At 35.1% G+C, this 23533-nt stretch overlaps 1 protein-coding gene across 4 annotated transcripts in view; it reads left to right on the forward strand.

The window, feature by feature from the left end:
- The window catches only part of LOC137642456 (uncharacterized), a 67846-nt gene extending 44513 nt beyond the window's left edge, over positions 1 to 23333 (forward strand). Inside the window, exons 1-4 of one of the 4 annotated variants that reach the window (XM_068375030.1) lie at positions 12987 to 13107; positions 14977 to 15106; positions 17135 to 17256; positions 22614 to 23333. In XM_068375030.1, the coding sequence (XP_068231131.1) occupies positions 14983 to 15106; positions 17135 to 17256; positions 22614 to 22745 (378 nt within the window). In that variant the 5' untranslated portion in view covers positions 12987 to 13107; positions 14977 to 14982 and the 3' untranslated portion in view covers positions 22746 to 23333. The other 3 variants (XM_068375028.1, XM_068375029.1, XM_068375027.1) reach the window with 3 other exon arrangements.
- Positions 23334 to 23533: the final 200 nt, after the last annotated feature.

Here is a 23533-nt window from a genome sequence, read left to right on the forward strand (position 1 = left end):
ACTGGCCATATATACATGATTAGCGTCCAAGCCCCCTTTCCACCTAAGCTAGAACCAGAGAGGGCCAGGCAATGGTGGCTAATAACTCAGCAGGTATAGGTTCACTCAAACACCCCATCCTTAGCTCAAAATATTGATGAGGTTGCAGACACTACAAGAAACAATAGAATTTGAGCGAGATTCGAACCCCAGTCCAGCAGGTCGTCAGTCAGGGATGTATCCAATAGGCCACCACAAAGATGGAGAACTGTATAAGAAAAGCTCTTTTATTACACAACTACAAATAGCCAAATCTATTAGCCTTCCATTGAAACAAAAATCACCCGGAATTTTGGGCCCGATCCGTATCACCTATTAATCGCATCTCGACAACCAGGTGTCAATGAGTTTGTATTTATTGATGTTTTGCCGATGTATCTTCCCTTACAGTGCGAGGTTTTAACTGCTATTTAATGCCGTTATGTTCATTAAGGTGTGAGAATCGATAGACACTGTTCTGCACAATCCTGGATGCAGAAATATCTCGGCCCACGGTTTCAGATGACTGATTATAAGACTATTCTTATAGGAGTTCCAAATGTATCGTGTTAATGCCGCTATTGGAGATCATTAACTCTCTCTCTCTCTCTCTCTCTCTCTCTCTCTCTCTCTCTCTCTCTATGTTTTTCTTATCCCTTTACGTCTCTTAAGTTTGGCGTACAATAGCACGGATGTATGTAGGTATTCATTGTTTACCAAAGAGAGAGAGAGTTAATAGTGGCTATTTTGGTTCTTTTGTCTTTAAGAGGCATGGAATGCATGCTGCAAATGGAGGTATTTTCGTGGGAGAACCCTGCTGATAAGGAAATAAGACGATTAGAGAGAGAGAGAGAGAGAGAGAGAGAGAGAGAGAGAGAGAGAGAGAAATGGGCGGCCATGATATTACGTTAGTTTTTTTTCTAAATCGTAATCTCCGAAGCTTTGATATCTCACAAGAGTATAATATATAATAAAATGGAGAGGGCAATTATGACGTCATTTCAAATCCGTCTTCTAATAATAATAGCTCCCTTGCCAAGTCACCGTTTAGTCTGGAGCCTCTTCAGGTTTTTTTTTTTATTTTCTTTTCCTTTTTGCATAAATATTCGAGGAATTTTGTATAAGTAAGGTGGGGTGGGTTTCCAATAAGGGTTTATGTGGCAAATATGTTGCCTTGAATTATTTGTACGTGATGTAATTGAGTGAATTCAGTTTTTCGTCATTACGTAATGTTAATTTTACTGATTCACATATTATATAAAGGGGAATAGTTTAAAGGTATATTCAACTTATTTATGTTAAATTTAGATAAATGAATAGTATTTATTTGAAGTTGGCGTATGCAATATAAATTGATATGCATAGTCATTAAACTGTGCAGATGGCCTTCATACACCCACCCACCCACACATACACACACAGACACACATATATATACAATATATATATATATATATATATATATTTATATATATATATATATATATGTGTGTGTGTGTGTGTGTGTGTGTGTATTTCTTAAGCAGTGTGCATTCATAACACCGACTTTTCAATTAAACCGTTTGGCTTATATTTATTGCTATAGATATATCCAAGCCACCTTAAAAATCAGTGTTATTTGCATAATGCTTATAATGGAAAAAGTGTATTTGCTGAACGTGAAGGTTCCTCTTGCTTCTTCCATTTGAAATGAAAAGACTCGGACTATGTTGGGGGTTGACGTCATTTGAGACCTGCTTTAGCCTTCGACCCCGTCCTGCTTTGACCTTCCCAGTTCAAGGGAGTGTGGAATGCCTTTGTTTCATTTTATTTACTTATGATTATTTTTTCTCAATAGTTTTACTGAATCGCAATTTTCGTTGATTTTAGTTTCTATGATATCTAATCGGTAGAAACCGTCTTAAGATTCTTTATGTTATTCATATTAAGGTAGAAATATAAGCAAAGTTTTAGTTACATGACGTGTATGTATGCCCTGCAAATATTGTTAGGATGTTCAGCTTCTTGAGTATGTTTATGACAAAATGAAAATATGAATATCAGCATATAAAACTGAGATACAATAGATTGAATGTGAGTATTCCCATCAGCGGTATACAGTAGGTAAAAAAAACTTATACGAATAATAACAATATATGATGTAATTATCAAAAGAATTTCACATGAATTTATCTTATAAATTAGTAAGATCGCCTCATATTCTGAAAATCACAAAATAAATAATAGAATTGAATTTGATAAAATAGTCTACTGGGACAACCCAGAATGCTTAATGTCAACCAGGATGTTTCTCTCTCTCTCTCTCTCTCTCTCTCTCTCTCTCTCTCTTATATATATATATATATATACTGTATATACATATATATATATATATATATACATATATATATATATATATATATATATATTCTTTCGGCATAGTCTTTCTCTTAGTCAATTTTTATTAAATGCTAAAGCACTGGTGGCATCAATTATTTTAAGGCGACACTTTTCTACTTTTCTGTATCTTTTCTTGTCTGAAAGTATATAATTTTGAATGAAAGGACTGAATTTGTTAATGTGCTTCTCAATTCATTCAGTTTTTGCCGACAGCTGTTTCAGCCAATAACTAATGCCTTTCATCAGGGCATCTCTAGTTACTTTTAAAGATTACTGCACATTGTGCTAGCCTTGTTCATAAGCTAGCAGCCCATCAATTTCTTCAAAGAAATTGGTATCTTTATATAATGACTAAATTCTTACAAACGAAGGTTTAAAGAAAACTAAAAATACAAAAACGAAAAATTTAAGATATTTTTTTTCACACAAAATTTGATGATATTTTGCACAAGTCATGAAAATGCCACTGAAGACATCTGTATCTTTAATACAGCTTCAAAATGCCAGTTGGAGTTCCAGTAGTTAGTGATGGAAAACATACCTTTTCCCAGTATTTTTGAAAGTATCAGTTACAAATCTTGTACAAAGTTAACAGCTGATATAGTGAACTGGTCACGTGTGAATCAGTTGATAAAAAATTACGGACAAAATACTTGTTCATAAATGAGATAAAAAAAAATCTTACATTTTTGACAAGGGAATCCAATATTGAAATGTTTCATATTCAAAAAATAGAAAATCGGTATTCTTTTCTCTGCTGTATAATGGCTATTGATATCTTAAAGAGTAACTGTTACTGTAGGAAAAATGGATAAATATAAGGGATTGGTTTGAAAAACTAAAAGAGTAGTAAAAGATACATATTAAAATCAGTCATTGAAATTTTACGGTGTAATTGTTAGCATAAACAAACCATTTTAATTATTATTTTACACTGGCGCTATTTTGTGTATAAACTTCGAAAAAGTAAATAGAAATATGTTAGTGTGGCTATACATGAGTAGAGAGTGTTTGGATGGCTAATTAATATTATTTGCAATTTTTTTTATTTGGTTAGCTTTATTTTATCCATCCCAGATATATATTTTTTTCATCTATCTGTGGGGGGGGGGGCGGAGAAAGAAGATATTAGTCTCTTGATTTTTATCGGGATGTTAATACCATTCTGAATTAATATAAATGTTTTAAAGGATACGATTTGCCATGTAAAAACCGCTCATAAATAGATACTTAGAGATTCCATGAATGTCTAAGTTTAACCCGACCTTATTAAGACGAGGGAAGAGTGAGAAGTAAGTGTTAATGTTGCCAATGAAAAATACCCCAAACCTAGATTTATACCTTCCAAAAATACCTCGGAAGCAGGGAAATAGGACACGAAATCAATGTCCTCGCCATCAGATAAAAACAAAATACCCTGAGGTGGCGTTATATATTCGTATGATATATTTAGATTTCCCCAAAAATATGAAGCTTTCCCTCTGCCTCTCCTAATAAGGCAAATGGGAAGAAATCTTGGCCAATCTCATATTAATATACCACCTAACTGCGAATATTAAATGACGTCATACGAATGAGGGGGCGACGGATATTATGGGGCCTTTTTTATGGAATGTCTGATCTCGCCCGTTTTTACCTTCAATCAGAGAGGTATTTAGTCGAGAGGTGGGCGGGGCTTAATTAAGTGATGGTGCCTTATGGGTGTAGGTATTTCGATGGTAAGGCATCGATTAGGGAAGGACATGTTGGGAGCTCTTGTGTTCTTGGCTAGCTTTCTAGTCTGTCAGATGTGTGAAATAGGTGACAAGGGGAAAAATGGATGAGCATTTAGATTTCTAGGATTTTATTATAGATATTGGTGTGATAGATGATTTATCATTTTATTTACACTTACGAGTTATTCTGCAGCTATTTACAGAATGCTGATTAGAAGTCAGAGATAGGTTTGGTTATTTATAGGAAAATGTTCAGGATTTCTTTGGATTTTATGTTAAACGTAATTAAATTTACATTTTAAGATTTACAGGAAAATGTTCAAGATTTCTTTGGGTTTTATGTTAAATGTAATTATTTTTTTTAAATATACTAGAAAATGTTCAGAATTTCTTTGAGTTTTATGTTAAACGTAATTAGATTTTAAAGTGTACAGGATTTCTTTGGGTTTTGTGTTAAATGTGATTAAATTCCTAAATGTACAGGAAAATTTTCTGGATTTCTTTGACTTTTATGTTAAAAGTAATTACACTAAAAAAAATTACCTCGACCCGAATATGAAAGACGTGATACCAGACAACCAAATTTTACTGGTTAAGAAAAAATACATCAGAATAGAAAGTCGAGATAAGATCCATCAAGCGAGCATACTGAAACGACCCGGCAAACAGGACTTGGTGAAACTGCTCTCAAGTCTTGACGGACTTAAGTCAAGATTGGGGACATCTCCCCGGTCTTTATCTGTCGTAATCATCCAATAAAACATGATTAAGTACGATTGAAATCTGAAATGATTGTAGCTCTCTCTCTCTCTCTCTCTCTCTCTCTCTCTCTCTCTCTCTCTCTCTCTCTCTCTCTCTCTCTCTCTCATTACAAAGAAATACCCAATTTTGCCCCGGTTTTCTGCCTGTTTCCAAAGTTTCCAATATTTTTTTTCTTTTAGACTTTCACCCATTCTTGTTCGCCGTGCATATATTCTTTGAAATCTGTAACCCATATCAGTCTCTATATTCTAACCAATGTGATGAACTTATGCCTAAGAAATAGTTTCAGGCCTATGTAACAAGAAACATACGTTGAAATTCAAGCTATTATTATAGGTTATTATGATTAGATTTTGAATGTTTGAGGTTACCTTTCAAATTTTCAGTATTGGAATATGCGATTGCCTGTGGACAATAGGTAGGCTACTGTTGGCATATGTTCGAGGTTTAATGGGCCGCATGTAGATATAGGTTATTATAAAAGGATTTTGAATTTTTGAGTTGCCATTCAAATTGACATTATTGGAATAGGTGACCGCCTGTGGACAATGGGCACTATTGGCATATGTTCTAGGCTTAACGTTGAGCATATAGATCATGTTGATGCTGATTATTGACTGTGGGTCATTTTAGACCTCGCGAAATTGAGACTTTATTCAAGGATTTAGGGTAGGATGAAGCCTTGACTATACCGGACACACGAACGAGACTACTTTTATTCATTCATTATACCTAAAAGATCGTGAAATCTAGTTTGTGATTTGAGTAGTCAATTACCGACGAACGAGTCCGTTTGAAGAGCTCAAACCTCCGTCAAAGATGAACAAAATAACACACCCTTTTCGAAAGTTTCTTGTTCAGATCTGGATTTGCCCCAAAATGTTCTGATTTATGTCCACACAAGAGGCCAAATTTAGATAGAAAAATAAAAATTAGACACACTACATAGCCTTTATAATTTTACAAAGCTTCCAGCAAGGTCAAATCACTTAAAGTTCCTTCATCAAACAGCTTCTACAAATTTTATAATGCTTCCCGAACGCTAAAATCACCTGCTACAACGCCACATGTATTTACTGCACAACATCTACAACGTTTAGAACGCTCTAAGAACGAGCAGTCTTTAACAAAATCTAAAACCTTTGCAGAAGTAATAAATCGGTATTTTTGTTTCAAGTTTCTTCGCTTACGATATTATTTAGTGGATAGAAATTCGTGTTTTTTTAATCGCAATCAATTCCCTTAATAAACTGCCAAGGGTTGCATTGAAAGGGGTGAGTGTAGCTCTAGACATCTTTGTCAGGTGTTGCAGTAATGTGATGATCTTGGTAATAAAGAAACGATGAGAGCTGTCTTATTTTTTTATTTCAATCAAGGTAACCTAAACCAACGTGCATTATTTTATTTTTGCTTCAGAAAACATTTATTGGTTCTTATTAACTTAACCTTCAGTTGAAGGCATAGTTACTTCTGGGAGTATATAGGCTAGTGAACAAGAGTGGCATATGTCAAGTTATATGACTTTGAAGTTCACAATCTCACAAAATATATGTGATAGAATCCTAGGCATGAACCGTGTAACTGAAAATAAGAGGAGGCATACATAGTTGGTAGGGCTGTAGAATAATTCATAAGCACTTCATGTAGAAAAGGTTCAGCATACCACATTTGGATTCGTAAAAATATATGTTGGTGCCGTTAATGCATAATGGCGTTCTCTCTTTTGAAACAACTAATAGAAAAGCTCCTTAAATAGGAGTTTAATACTTTATTCAATGAAGACAAAACCATTACAGTATACCAATGGTCAGAAAAGCTGTGTGAAATCTAGATGAATGTTTTGTGTGATTTTACACTAAAACCTGATTTTTGAGAAGTAGCCATTCTCCCTTATTGTTACGTCATCGTAAATTTTCCTTATTTTATTTCAACGTTTTTATGTCTTTACTTAATGTGATGCATCTCAACTAGCCTTTTTTATCCGAAAGAATTATTATTATTATTATTATTATTATTATTATTATTACTTTCCAAGCTACAACCCCAGTTGGAAAAGCAGGGTGCTATATGCACAGGGACCCCAACAGGGAAAATAGCACAGTGAAGAAAGGAAAAAAAGGAAAAATAAAATATTTTAAGAAGTCACAACATCAAAATAAATATTTCCTTTATAAACTGAAAAAAAAAAACTTTAACAAAACAAGAGGAAGAGAAACTAGATAGAACATACACATAGCAACCGATGCATTCATGTTTTTTTTAATCTTGTTCGCAATATTGCGTAGGCTATCGAAAATTGAAGCCATATTAAGTAAATGTGGAAACGAATATCCATTTGAAGCACTACGTTTCGTCAGCCTTAAAACAAAATGACTCGCTTCAAAGTAAATCTGAAAAGCTAGGCTTTTGATAAATGTAATTGAGCAAGTTATGTACTTTTAATTTAAAAAGTGATTCTTTGAATGTTGATTATCATTACGCTGAAATTTGAGGAGTAAAGGAAACAACCCTTTCAAATTCTATGAAAATAAACAAGCATTACAGCAATAGGCACTTGACGTTTTGAGCTGCAAGTAGCGCGCTCGTGCATGGGATGACAGATCCTTGTTGTAGATAAGTATGAGTACTCGAGTGTTGGGTCACGTGAAGTCCTTGGTATTATTTTTTTCTATTCCTTATCTCTTATGGACATTATGGCTTTTGAGATCATCATAAAGAATCGTTTAGAGAGAGAGAGAGAGAGAGAGAGAGAGAGAGAGAGAGAGAGAGAGAGAGAGAGAGAGAGAGAGAGAGAGAGAGGGGGGGATTAGTGACAACAAAAGGGACAAAAGATTATGGTAAAACTACAGTTAAAGTCTCATAGAAAGATTTATTGGATCACATTTAAGTGATAATTCACAAAGAAAGTCCATATTTACAACACAATTTAGGCAGAGCGTGCGACAGTCAATTTGAATTGTGCATAGTAAGTAAAATATGTTGTAGAATAGAGCTTGGAAGGACATATTGGTGCTCTCCTGAGGAGTTGAATGCGACCAGCGATTCGTTTTTCTGTTTCTTCATTCAGAGAATCACTGAGGGTTATACAAAGGTCCTTATGGCCATTTTATGTGCATTCATCATCATTCAATGTACACGTGCTTAAGGCCTTCGTCGTTTGCAGCTGTTTTGCTCATAGGATAGGATCTTATATGCAAAGAGTTATTGTGCGGTTGCAATTTTGCTTATCTCGGACCTGGAGTTATGTGGAAAAATCGTTATTCAGATTTTTTAGTTTTTTTATTTATGCCAGTTGTCTTTTAATAACTCTAAAATAGTGTTTTTTTTCGGTTATAGAAGTAAGGATGACAGTAGACGAATGACAGGTATATGAATTAACTAAAAAGCTAATGAATTTTATTGAGATTAAAAAGGGAATTTCGTAGTTATGGAGCTATGTGGACCTACATACATACATACATTATGTCCAGTATCCTGGACTAGGGTTCGAAACCCGGCCGGTCAGATACTATAGTCTTTAGTGATTTCACCTGGGGCTCTGATCCCGAGGTCGTTAAGAGAATCCAGACTTTAATGTATTAAAAGATATGGCTTATTTGAAATATATATATATATATATATATATATATATATATATATATATATATATGTGTATGTATATATATATATATATGTATGTGTGTGTAATGTGTGTAGATGAATTAATCAATAATGTGTATGTTTTTTCATGATGAAAATTATGTGCAAACCATACTGTAGAATGTTAAGATGATCTCGAGGATCTAGAGACTCAACGAAAGTTTAGTGAGGTTCGTCTCTCCAAGAAAGGCATACAAGTGACTGTTATGACTAACCTTTGATGTTTGAAAAAAAAAAAAAGTGTCGATGAAACCTAGTTTCAAGCCAAGAACTCGTTGTCATTGCCACTCAAATGGCTACTTGATAGATTGATTGACTGAGTCACATCCCTCAGGCGACGCGAGGACGGATGACGAAGAGGGCACTTCGTGTAAACTTGGTGTAAACTTAAACTATTTAGTTTAGATGACGTGTTATGAGTTGCATTTTAATTTTCATCTTTCGAAGTTACCGTTGTTTTCATATTTATTGAAAAATTACCGCAATCTATTGGAAATTTCACCCCTAGAATGAATGTGCATGATGAAGAATATTTCATCATTTTGATGTAAGAGAATTTTTTCGATAGTTCTCAGTTGACTAATGCAAAATTTAGCAGCTTAAAAGTTTCCTTTGCAAAGTAATGAAGGTCATAATGTTCTTATTCTTTTCTTCAGTTGTTAATTCGTTATATGTAAATTACTTCTGTAGTTTATAGTGCAAGTAAATATTGAAGATTTTCCTCGTTATAGTGTCTTGGATTTTGTGACATGTTATTTTCTATCTGTTATGCTAAATTAATATCGTTGATATCTCACCAGTTACGCCATAGTTGATTCGTGAACATTTATTGTCATATATATATATATATATATATATATATATATATATATATATATATATATATATCATATATATATATTATATATATATATATATATATATATATATATATATATACATATATATATATATATATATATATATATATATATATATATATATATATATATATATATATATATATATACGGTTACTTTCTGGATAATTTTTTGTTCTTTATCATCCAATCCTTTGTTCACAGTAGTTGTAAATCTTGCCTCATAAGAATTTTTTTTTAAAGGAATTAGTAAATAAGTAGGCTACACCAAGGCCTTCCTTATAGAAGTGAAGGATAGATTTTCACTTACTCAGACAGAATAAAATATTGCTGGATGAGGTTTCCGTTGAATCTCAAAGTTACAAAGAATACAACTGATAAAATATGCACTTCGAATGTGATTAAACATGTTAAATACTTAAAGCGTAATAATACTGTCTTCATTTCTAGAAATTTCATATTTCACTTTCTGCTAAAACATTAAAATTTGAGGTTCAGAGAGGCCTGATTAATTATTTCTACAATTTCTTCGGTATTAAAACAAATCATTAGCAAGCAAATATTCGCATTTACATTGAGTTATTATAGTTCTGTTGAAAGATGAATTTCTGAACCCCACAATAAAAAAAAAACTCAAGAAAATGGTTTTATGTTAAGAAAATAAGAGAAGAAGAACGTTACGCCAGGCGTCTTTCGTTTCTCTCTTTTAGTGATTGACTGCTCATTGCTGCCGTGTTCTCAACTTAACCCCCCCCCCTTCCTCTCCTCCTCCCCAAAGTCAGTGTTCCCCGCCTTACCACCTCCCCCCTCTTCATTCCCTCTCCTTCACCAGTACACCACCATACATCACCATCAGTGCCACTGCCACAGTGCCACTCACACCAGAGGGATCAAAAGACCTTGATGGAGGGGGATGTTACCTTCTTGTAAGAAAAAAAAAAGGAACGTAGGGAGTAAATAAAAAAGATATGCTTTGTAGATGGACCGTGACGTGGTGTCTGCCAATTTTAGTATTACGAAATGTTTGGTCTGACGATTTTTATTTGTGGTATGTAGGATTTTATCGGAAAATATTTGGCAGTAAGAGTGACTAAAAGGAAAATAAAATATTGAAGATAACGTTAGTTAAAGTTTCTAAAGACATATGAACAAGCATTGACATTATGCTAATACAGTATATTCTACGATATACACATAGGCATTCAATGGATTTGTGAGTAATTGAGGGCGGTCACAAATTCACACACAAATGCTGACGGTTTTTCTGAGATAATCTAAACTAAAGGATGTAATTGACAATGCAGTTCTTTAACCTTTAAATAAAGGTAATATATTTAATGTATTCAAATAAACGTGAAATTTGCCTTTTTGATATAAGTGGAGGTTGCTAGATGATGAAAATGGCTGTTGTTTTTGTGGACATTTGCTGAAAAAAGTAGCTCAAGTGACATACTGACTGAAGGCAAGAGGAGATCTTGCTTGCAGGATACGATGATTCTTGTATAGCGTAAACTAAACAATTTTCTCACTCTCAATGCAGCAGTTATTCGACTGACAAATCTTTATCTAGATTGTTTAATTGGCCTGTCCATTCTTGCCTGCTATTTTAAACAAACACACACACACACATATATATATATATGTATATATGTATATATATATATATATATATATATATATATATATATATATATATATATATATATATGTATATATATATATATATATATATATATATATATATATATATATGTATATATATATATATATATATATATATATATATATATATATATATATATATATATATATATATATATATACACACACATATATATACACATATACATATATATATATATATATATATATATATATATATATATATATATAGATTAAATTATAGTCTTCAATGAAAAAATTCCTCTTTTATTTTATCAATGCGACAGACCATTGCAATGTACTCTGTCAGTATCGATATCTTATTTTTGCATGACTAAAAATATTACCATTAACTGGGAAATCGCCACATAGGAGACAGTAAAATTGGCAGCTGGTGTTTTCTTGTCTCGAACAATTCTTCCAGTTCAGGTCACTGCATATCACGCTTGTTTAATAATTCAGTACTTTATTTACCGTGGTTGGTTATCTTCCCGCACGCTACCTGAGGGTCTAGACGAGTGTCTCATAAACGGAAGATAGTTTGTTTCCTGTCAATTAAGAGCTATCTCTTCGTCTATCTTTAAGTAGGGTCACACTAATGAATGAAATTATTTCTTTGCATCGTCATACTATTGTCCTTCATTTTTGTGCATTAGTCTCTCTCTCTCTCTCTCTCTCTCTCTCTCTCTCTCTCTCTCTCTCTCTCTCTCTCTCTCTCTCTCTCTCTCTCTATATATATATATATATATATATATATATATATATATATATATATATATGCGTATGTAGGAGTGTGTGTGTTGTGCGCTTGCGTATTTGAAAGAGCATCCTGTGCACATGGAGTATTACAAGTTTTAATTTTTAAATAAAGTCGTGAAGTTACAATCAGTATCAATTGCATTTAATATAATTTATCTCATTTGCATTATTTTCTTCGAAAGAATATCATTAGAATAATTTTCTCTTCCGGACGTCAACGAAGGTGGCCATATTCATCTTCGAAGTCTCGACTCTCGATGACATCGTCTCTATGATTGACAGTCGGGACTAGGAGGTCGTATCTTTTGGCCCGTATCATGAAATTGGGGATTCGGGAGGGTGTCGAGAATTGAAGGGGAAGAGGCAGAAACTCTAGTTTATAAGAATGCCTTAATGGTTGCCTTGAAATGTCTTGTAATAGATAGTGACGTTTATGTACATAGAAAGAGAAGAAGTCTTGAAAAGAGTTGAAAACATCAGACAGTCACAGGAAGGAAAGAAGTGAATAAGCAAACACATTTTCCGGGTAATAGGAATGTTATGATGAATGAAAAGGGCGCTTACATTACATGTGGAAGAGAGGAAACAGAGTATGGTAGATATTAATCAGGATACGGCCATAATAAGACCTCGTGGGAGCATTGGTAGTAGTCAGATCAGAACTCCAAGAAACTATTTGTTCAAAACAAAAATAAGTTTTGCGCCATCCTTACTCAAGGATATATTTCATTCATGGTTCTCATGAACTATTGTATAATCTATGCGGTGTTTATTTGCAAGAACTGAACTGACTAAGTCTGTCTCAATTAGTGTCGACTAAAGCAAGAAAAAATAATGCCAATAATCTACATAATAAGTTATCTTGAAAAATTCAAGTAGGATTAAAGATAACATTGAGTTCCACGTTGGAAATAATTATCATAATATATAATACATAGATTTCTAGTGCAACTGGAATTTCCTATAAGAAATGGACGAGTGCTCGTTAGTTTTGCCATTTTCTTCTGTGTGATTAATGGGACTTACGTATTGGTCGATTAAATTGTGATGAACATTTTATTGTCTAGGTACATTATTTATTTTTAGAAGACTGATTGTGATTTACCTAACTTACTCCGCGTGCGTTGTTTGCATTTGCTTTTGTCAGCATTGAAGTAATTATTACCTGTGTTTAACCAATGTCGAGCTTCCATATATTTGTGCACAAGTTCCCGGATAGTGTTTTTCTACAACAACAACTTTCCACTTTCCCAGACTCCATTGAGTTCCAGAACTTCCAGGCTGACTACCGTCACAAGAAGACGTCAACAATAAGTACAATTTATTTCGAAATTTGGTGTGATTTTATATACTTCGTCAATTCATTATGGTAAAAACTTCCTCCGTTCAGTATATTGCTATTATTGCTGATCGGAAAGTTAAAAAGTATCCCCGAAATAATAACCAACATGATTGCCGTCATCCTTATAGCCTACCGCTTGCCAGAACAGAGGGGCGTGATACGAATTATTGGTAATTATGATACTTAAATTCAAACTACTTACGTGAACCAGATATTTTGTTTCAACTGGTTATCTTGTGTTTATTTGTTGCAAATCCCTTGTTTCTGGTGTTTCCCCATCCAAAACCCCGATTTAACTACTGAGAACCCCCTTACTGGGCTCATGAGCGATGGTTGCCCCAATATTAATTGCCAGGAATTAGCAAAACACAAAATAGCGAGTAGGAAAGATACGTAGCTTGATTACTTGGCTACAACTTGGGAACATCATATTTGCCAATAATTAGCTACTATTCAGTTATACCAGATTACAGTACCCGCTTGACTTTAAGCACTTCCTGTAATAATGCAAATCCTGGTGTGTATTGCAATTTAAGGGGGTGGTAGAAGTATATATTTTGAGAATCTCTGCAGCCACGGTCTATTTCATTATCAACGGGAAAATCTTAGGGCAGTAACAATACATTGGGGAGAGAGAGAGAGAGAGAGAGAGAGAGAGAGAGAGAGAGAGAGAGAGAGAGAGAGAGAGAGAGAGAGAGAGAGAGAGAGAGAGAGAGAGAGAGAATGAACAGGATTTTGAATGAAAAATGCAGAATAGTAACTAGTATCATAGAAGAACCTGCACTGAAATTTGTAGTAATAATTTGTAAAAATTACTGTCGGACCTTGCCGTTTGTTGGGTTAGGTAACAGATAATTGCAAATGCCTTAAGTCAGAGAATAAGGGGTTACAATGATATAAAAGCATTACCTGTACAATTTGAGAACTACTGCTGTCATAATGTCATTTAAAAACCAAAAACACAAACATTAGTATTATTACTTTACTGGTTGTCTTGTAAACAGGTTCTATAGCCTAGATTTCTTGATGATCTTGGGAGTTGAAAAGCCATTCACTAAACAATTAATGCCTTACTAGTACTTGACTTGAACTGTCTCTTGGGTAAGGATGGACTCCACCAAACTGTAACTTACTCCTTTGAGGCTCTGGTCCTTACCATTGCTACATGCTTAGCAATGTGTTGGAACTTGCACATACCACAGCACAAAAGTTGCTTTTGTTTTTCGTGATGTGCCGCACAGTAGGGTACTCTGATTCACAAGGAACGTTTGATACTCTGCAGCAAAGTTATACCTTCCCTACATTATCAACGATCTCTACCATATTTTCCAAAGTTATCATGCTCTTCTGGGGCTTAGGGGTCGATTTTGCGTATGATGAAGCTTTTTTAGGAGTCGTTGCAAATTTTGAACTACGTAGTGGAACAGAGACGATATAAAGTAGCCTTCATACAAAATGTTTACACTAGATGTGTTATGCAGGAATGTGTGCACAACAATCCATGCCAAGGAAAGGCCCCCTAGGGACCAAATTTATAAATATACATCATTTATGTTGCTTTACTTATAGTCTATGTTTACCTCAAGTTGATAATTTCTACCAAATTGTGTAATTATAAAGCCTAAACACCTTACTAGATCCAATATTGTAGCTAATATGAATTTGAATGTAAATGAGTCCAATACACAATTTTCTATTTTTTATATAATCTGTTTATAGTATACAGTGTAAAGATGTAGTGGCAGTAATGTTATTCATCCATATCAACTCTTGTTTCTAAATTCAACAGCTACTGTATCACCTCCTTTTCTGAATTGTCTTATTTTCTTTGGACTACCCAGGGCTTAATGTTTCCACCGACTGAGGGAGATACCTGCAGTGATAACATTGACTGCACTAGTGGATGCTGCCTTATGACCGGCAGAAGACACCGTAGGCCTGTGGGCGTATGTCAGCCCCTCAGGCAAATTGGTAAGCATCTTTTAATTCATGAAATATATTTTTTAGGAAGCAATTTTGTGTGTAGAGTTTTGCTCAAGTCAAAGAAAGAGAAACTAGTTCCAGCTAGAGAGAGTTTGACTAGGTAATCTGAATGTTTAAAGATTACTTAGTTGAGGCCCTCCCATTTAGAGATTACTATTTTTCTTTTTACCCCAATTGCAACCGACCAATATAACAATTACAGGGTAGGTAGCTAAGTTATTGCTTAAGTCAATAGAGGTGTACAATGCTATATTTTAGGTTAAGTACCCATACTGAACTTCTTCATGCATGATCCAATTTAAGAATTGAACTCTGATTCCTCAGTTTGTGAGCTATGTATAGAGAGAATTTTCCTCAGAGATTTAGGCAAGTACAGGTAAGCACTTTTCAGCAAAAGAGAATACAAGCAACGTTCATTTTAGCAAGTTACCACCAATAATTTAAAACCACCTATGTTAACAATCAAGAGCTAAATAAAGGAATTCAAGATAAAGTATTTATACAAATGCAGCCAAGGAACTTTTTTTTTCTTGCTTGTATTATACTGTATGGTAATATCTATTATCCTTAGGAGTGATGTATAATCCATTCGGTTCCAGCACTTGGCATCAAGCCTAAATTACATTCCTTTCGTTTTCTCAGCCATGCCTTAAAGTTGAGCATAACTACTCTGTAGTACTTTAACACTATCAATGTCCTGAAGAATTTTCATACAAGAAACCTGTGTAATTTCATCTGAGCAAAACTAGAATTTATTGGATTGATTTTAAATACAAAATTAAATGGTGAAGGAATGTGGGCTAATACCAATAATATAAATAACAATGATGAATTTTGCAAACAATAAAAATAGTAATACTTTAATAATAATGACACAGAAAATAGAGAATGTATTGAATACTGTATGTGTTGGTAAAAGCTATCCGAAGCTTTTCAGAGCCTCTTCATTTAATTTTCCATTAAGGGATGTACAGCATACAATACCAAAGGTTTTAGGTACTATATAATTGGCAGACTTGTCTTATGGTAGGCTAATTATATTTCCTCTCGAAGGATCTTTTAAAGGGTTATTGTTATTATTACTTGCTAAACTGCAACCATAGTTGGAAAAGCACAAGGGTTTCAACAAGGAAAAATAGCCCAGTGAAGAAATGAAATAAATAAACCACTAGAGAAGTAATGAACAATATACAATATTTTAAGAATAGTACAGTAATAACATTAAAATAGATCTTTCATATATAAAGTATAAAAATTATAAATAACAGAAATGGTTATCTAGGTTTGGCAAAATTCATATACTTTACAGTACAGTACATGAGTTTTGAGAGATGTCAACCAAGACACTATAGTATCATAAATGATCCTTTCTGCCATGCTGCTTTCTAAATTCGAAACCCGAATAACCATTCCTATTGCCAAAGATAGTCTCTTAATATGTAGTTTATTAATTTTGAAAAAGGAGGCATGTTTATTGTGAGATGGTCTGTCCTTTCCACTACTTATATGGTACACACCTTGAGAATTTCTTGGTTATTCATTTCCTGGCAGTTGCTTTTAAAGATTGAAAAGTTTACCCAATTCCTCCAAATACATTTGCAGTACAGTCTTTTTATTTTTATCTTGTACAGTATTCTTTTTAAATTGATTGTCTAACAGTCTTTGAATAATAAAACAGCTATATTAGTATTTTGTGTTAAATTGAGCTAACTTATATACAGTATTTGGGGAATTCACTTTCCATAAAGTTGAAAATTTTAGTTACCTATTTGATTTTTATTCAGTTACTGTGCATTAACCTATAAGTCAAGTTTGTATACGTGTTAGCTGATTTTTTTTCATTTAAAGGCAAAGAACTATTGAATACATTTAAACTTAATTTATACATTAAAGTGTATAAGGAGTTGAGGTTTTGTAAATAAGAAATTTTGCTATGAATATTAAGAAGTTTTAAAAGTTGTTCCAAAAGCAAATGTTTTTAGTCCAGACTTATAATAGGACTTAACTTACTTTCAGGGGAATATTGTGCTCCTGGGAATCGCCTGCGGAATTACTATGGCTCCTGGGTCTACACTTACTCATGTCCTTGTGGGTTGAGCCTCAGCTGCAAGCCGGCTTGGGCATCCAAACTTTACGGGGTAAGTTATCTAAACTGTGTGGTGTACTATCTATTGTATAGGGCATAGCTTTCAAATTATTAATGGCAAATAATTTAACATTAGATAAAACAATTTGTGATTGTTATGACAAGTATTATATGCAGTATGAAGTTGTTACTGAGGTATGTTTTTCATCTGAATGTTAGGGCTGGGCAGTCACCAAAATTTTTTAAACTTATGGCATAGAAGGACCAATCTTAAAAAATAATTTAGTTTTGTTTACAATAATGTAAGTTTTAGTAAGAAGGTCTTAAAGAGAAGTTGATACTAGGAGTGTACATACAAACTTTTCTTCCTTTAAACTAGGGAGTATGTCTAAAGCGGAGCTAGAACAGCCATTGAAGTCGTTAACGAGGTACTTAATGACAGGTAGTGAGCGTGGGTGAGAACCCCAGTCATCCATCTGTCGGAACAGTCACTTTCGTTTTCAGCCGCAGGACTTATGGACGAACTATTGCGCTCTTACCAAATAGTTTCATCATTCTCTTTATTACAGGAAGTGAATGCCGACTGATACTTATTATTATGGATATGAAAAAAGAATTTCTTACTTCTTAGGGAGAAGGTGGACGTTGTAACTGGTTATGGTTAAGCCAGCCGTACATCTCCACACTTTACTTCATGTAGGACCATGAGCCACGGACCAAGTTTCGTCCCCTCTGCCAGGTTCACAGTGACAGGTTAGGGTCCAGCGCTATACCCCAGGGGCCATGGCTTAGGTTTTCTTTAGCCAGGCAGGACAGGAGTGTACTGCTCTGTACACTTTATATTCCCTGGTTGATGGAGGAGCTTCGGCGCACTCCCTCAGCCTTCCTACCTAGACAATTTACTCCCTTTACCATGGCTAGGGTAAGAGGTTATTCAGGATTTGTTTGCCGATCCTCCAACATCATTGAAAGCACTCTCCTTGCAGACAGGTAGAAGGGATGTTGGATAAGAGCACAATTAAAGTGACTGGGCTTAAACGATTAATGATTTCCTGGTGGAGAAGTCAACTGGGGGACTTGAGACTGGTCATAATATATATCTCTCTCTCTCTCTCTTGAGACTGGTCATTATCTCTCTCTCTCTCTCTCTCACACAATTGTGTACGTCAAACGAAGTTCAGGATGGAAACAGTATGTTGTATGCCGAGTTCCATGTTTTGGGGGACCTTAAGGATGCTTCCCCTTTTATGGTATGGTGTACCAGTTAAAGACTCTACTTCAGTCTGGGTACTGCTACTCGGGTGTTCACCTTGGTAGCAGCTTGGACCCACTTGCTAGGGATGTCTTCATATATTAAGTTTGGCTGATAATGGCCTTCTCTGTGGGGCAGTTTTTACTGTACAAGATCAACTTCTCTTGTTAACATATGGGGATTCTGATAAACTCAGAGAAGTTGAATCTCATACCCAAGCAAAGGTCAAAGTACTTTGGTATGCTGATAGACACGCTGCAGTGAGTGTCTTTCCGTCAGACTATTGCATCAGTTAGCTCAAGCAGGTAGCACAACTATTGCTGTTTCAGACAAAAATCCCAGCTTGGCGTTGACAGAGTCTTCTCGGTCACCTTTCTTTGCTGGAGAAGCCTGTTCTCATGGGTGCCTGCATCAGAGATCTATTCAGTGGTGTTTGAAGAATCAATGCCAAGGCTCCAAGGATCTGCCCTTTCTTCTTGTTCCAGTGGGGCTGGAGACTCTGGACAATCTTGCCTAGTGGCTGAGGTATTCTACTCAACTCTACGCCTCCTGGCATGCAAATGTTTTCAGAGACGTCGAAGGAGGGTGGAGCGCATACCTGAATGACCTGGTCACCTCAGAAGTGTGGTTAGAAGATATGCAAACGGCCTTTCTTGCTCTGCAAGCATTCCAAGAATGTTTGAGGAGGCATATGGAAGTGGTGATGAGGAACAAGGGGACACGGTCTCTCAGGGCTGACGAAGGTGATACATACTTGGGCTGCATTCCACGCCATAGAGTTGTCAGCCAAGTACATTCCATGCTAAAGAAATTCAATAGCAGACACTCGGTCATCAGGGAATGCATATGCCTTTAATCTGAACACCCACCCTGAAACATCTGCCAATTAACGAGTGTTGATTATGCCAGGACTCTGGATGATCCTGATGGCTTTCAGATGGTCTCATGCCGAGTGGTTTCCACACCAGTCAACACTACTAGTCGAAATCTCTGTCAGCCACTTCTTTTTAGGTACTGTACCACTAATCATAAAGTTGCTGGAATTTCACGTTTGGAAGCTTTCCAGCATCTCTTCTCAGCAAAAGGTTTTTGGTGAGGCACTGGACAGATGTCTCGGTACCTTCAACAGTTTACCAGGGAAAGTATGCAATCTTCTGTGATTGATGTCATAGAAGGGATAAGTCTCGGGTTAAAGACACTATAGCGCATATTGTGGATTTCTTCATCTTCTTGTGACGAGAAAAGTGACTCATATGTGGCTGTCAAAGATTACTGTTTAACCTCGAGCATGATCTTTTGACTGTAGGTTTTTCAGCTGTAGGCCTCTTCTCTCCGTGGGAGCTTTCTATGCCCATCCCGTAACCTCAGGCCCCCAGAGTGGGACATTGGAGCTTTTCATTAGGTCAGACAGTTCTGACTCTTGTGGCTGTCTCTTTGCCAGCCTTCACACTGGCGAAGAGAGTTGGCGAGTTGCATGGTCTGTTACATAGTCACCCTCACTGAGAGATGAAAAGTCTCCTTTAATTTTGTGCTTGGTTTGTAGCCAAAACAGAGCAACTGTTGGTGCACCCGTTTCGAGACCTACATCCCTTCTTCACCAGAAATGTTGGGTGGTGATTGAGAGATGCTTTTGTGTCCCTTGAGGGCTCTGCAGTGCTATTTGAAGAGGACCCAACACCTCAGGCCTGAGTGTCCGTGACTTTTCATTTGCACTGGCAAGATCAAGAAAGGTGTTAAAGAACACTACCTTTTCTGGCTTCGTGAGATGATCTGTAAAGCGCACGCCTCTACTCCTAGGAGGTTCGAGTTACCAGCTTGGACCAGAGCTTACAAAGTTAGAGGTTTAGACCCCACCCAGCCTTCAAGAGGAATCTTGCACTTGGTCAGATGTTGAAGGGTGTGGTATGGAAAAACCAGACCACCTTCATCTATGGGAGTATACCTACAGGTCCCTCAATACCTTTGTACTTGGTCCTTTGGTGGCTACTCAAGCAGTTGTATAGCTAACCTAGCTTCCACACGGGATAGGAAGTATCTTTTCTATGGTAACATAGATATGTCAGGAATGAAAGGTAGAATGACTGGACCTTCTTCATTTTCCTGTCCCCTCTCTTGGGGATGAAGCACTCGTATTGTTCCTCGGTGGTTCGACTGGATGCTGGTAAGCTACACTTCTGAGTCCAGTACAGTAGAGATGTACCTACCCAATGTTGGAATTTATAAACCCATTGAACATCAATGCAAGGTATATTATTCTGGATTGCCATCCCCTTCCAGGTAAGGGATTCCTCATTTGACCACGTACCAATCTTCTTGGATAGGTCAGGTCCTATTAGTCTATACATCTCTATGAGAGACAGGTAGGAGGCTGGAGTGTTCTCCTTTGCTGCCTTATGGGACTAAGCAGATTGACACTTCCAGAGAAGAAAAAGAACCAAGCAATTCGGTTATAAGGGTACTTCACCCACCAATTAGAGGTCCCTATTTTGAAGGACGAAAGGTTTGTATACGCATAGGAAGAAAAACATTTTTAAAGTAATTTGTATTTTTCCTAGTAATACAATCCTTTCAAGTTGAACTTCCCACCTCAAACACCCCTCTCAGTCCTGAGCTGAAAGTCAATAGCGACGTGCTTCTGATAGGTGGAAGGGCGGGACACCTTACCCTTGCCTACCATTCTTGTTAACTACCTTGTTAACGAATTTAATATATGTTCCAGGTCTGCTGAAAACAAGTTTCCCATTTCAAAGAACTAAGGTTTGTATAGCTAGGAAATATACAAATTACTTTTTAACTTTATTATTTTTCTTTCATTATGGCTATAAATTTTGTTTAAATGCATTTTATTCAACAAGCTTCATAACCTTCTGGTTCTCCATCCTATTATAATTAGTACATGCATCCCAGAAAATCTGATTCAAAAGTTAATTTTCTCAAACTGATATTTCATCAATATGGTTCGTGTAGGATGATATATCTAGGGTTTGTTTCCTATTAATCTTCTTTGGGTAGGACCAGAATCTGATAATGTCATGTGTAGCTGGTCAGCATTATATTTTTGTTCCTTGCAAGGAGCTTTTTTTTTCTTGAATAAAATAAATTTCCACCCTTTAGGTCCATTCATTTCATTTAGCATTTTAGTTTAATTTACTGACATTGATTTTTTCACTTCAAGTTTGGTCATGGAAAAATAGTACTGTAATAAACAGCATAGTTTTTTTTTTTTTTTTTTTTTTTTTTTACGTTTACAAGGAAATGTAAGAAGGGTGGTGATGTAATAAGCTTCACAGTACTGTACAGTATGAATAGCAGTTGATGTAAAATATTTAGTCATTTCGTTTGTGAAGTCAATCAATTAATAATTAATAAAATGTATAAAATTCATTAAGGACTTGTGAATTAAATGTCCAATATATAGCACGATTTTCTGTTTTTGCCAGCATGAGAGCACCTGCTTTTGTATAATATTCAAACATAGACTAGACTAAGCTCATTACCCAAGATATAACCAAAGAGCACTTGAAAGGCTTTCCCGAGTAACCAAGTTTTCGTGCCGTATGTAAATGTGTTATTGTAACTTATTTTTTTAAGCATGAAGGAACTCCTGTAGCTTTGTTCGAGTGGATAATCTGTACAATACCTCTTCATTATCGTTTCATATTACCTTTTAGATTTATGGTTTGATTTAATCAATTTGTTTGCTACACTGTACATTACCGTACTGTTATTTATTCTTAATAGTATAATCACACATTTTCCATATATGCTTGCTGTAATTGTGTATAAAGTTGGGGTTTTGCGAGCAATAATGGTTTGGGAAACATTTTTTAATGTTGTAAATGATTTGCACAGGACATTTGCAAAGGCTATTACTGTACATTTACTTGGTAAGGTTAGACACCAAGGTTTAGAGTACACCACCACAAGTTAAAAGGTTTATCATGTACAATTGCCACATTTTTAAAGTATTTCACATTTCTTAAGAGGCATAACTGACGAGAAAGGAGGATTACTGTATAATGAATATTATTAGTTACTTTAACCAGACCAGGGAGTGAAGATATTTATTTATCTGCTATAGAGCTGGTCAATTTGATAGGTAGTCAAATGGTACATCATTGTAAATCCTAATTGCATACTGCATATATCTTTTACAGATAAGTGTAATGGAGGACCCAAAGTGCATGCCAGAGACAATGCATCCTTATGTTCTTGCAATGAAAGGATATGGTTATAATTCAATTAATGGCAGACATTCGAACTCCATCGACATCGTGCCTGCAGAGTGATGCAAGCAGTATTCTAAATTGATAAAAATCTTATACTGTTGGTTTTTCAAAAGAAAGATGTTTTGTAGCAGGAATGAGTTATTGAAATACAAGCATAGATATGAAGAATAAAAACTGCATTAAATTTTTCAATTAAGTCTTCTTGTCTGTGTAGTTTACTATGATAGGCAGTACAGATACATGAAAAGTTGCAGTTAGCCTCTACTGTATACAGAAAGAATATAGAACATTTATTTATTTAACAGGTTAACCATATAATGGCTTTTCACTTAATATCTGAAGTAAACTAGTTTGATGAGAAAAATTCCAGTATGATATTTATTTGTTAACTGAAAAGGCTTAAAAAACCTGGGTCACATGCCATTTTGAGAGTTGATGTAATTAGTCATTTTATGAAAGGTCTTTGTGAAGACTTGCATTTATTAGGAAGTAATCTGACAACTAAGGTCAGTGTCTGAAAGCTAGGAATGTTTTTTTCCACCGATTTCCGAGCCATAAAGGACTATTTTCATATTTACAGTACTATTGTACTTGACCTCTTGATCTTGTTCTGTTCACCAATCCCTTAATAAAATTTCTAAAAACAAAGTGGTTTATATATCCCCAAATTAAAGGTACCAGCATAATATAACTGATTTTTATTTACATTACAGAATTTTGCAATTGTCAAGTGTTGTACAAAAGTCCTCAATTTAAAATTATATATATTACCTACAAATTTTCAGAAAAAAAGTACTGTAATTCTGTAAAGCCTGTATTACTTTAAAATCTTGAACATACTTTACTAC

Source organism: Palaemon carinicauda, chromosome 6, assembly GCF_036898095.1.
Source record: "Palaemon carinicauda isolate YSFRI2023 chromosome 6, ASM3689809v2, whole genome shotgun sequence".
NCBI classification, from domain to species: Eukaryota; Metazoa; Arthropoda; class Malacostraca; order Decapoda; family Palaemonidae; genus Palaemon; species Palaemon carinicauda.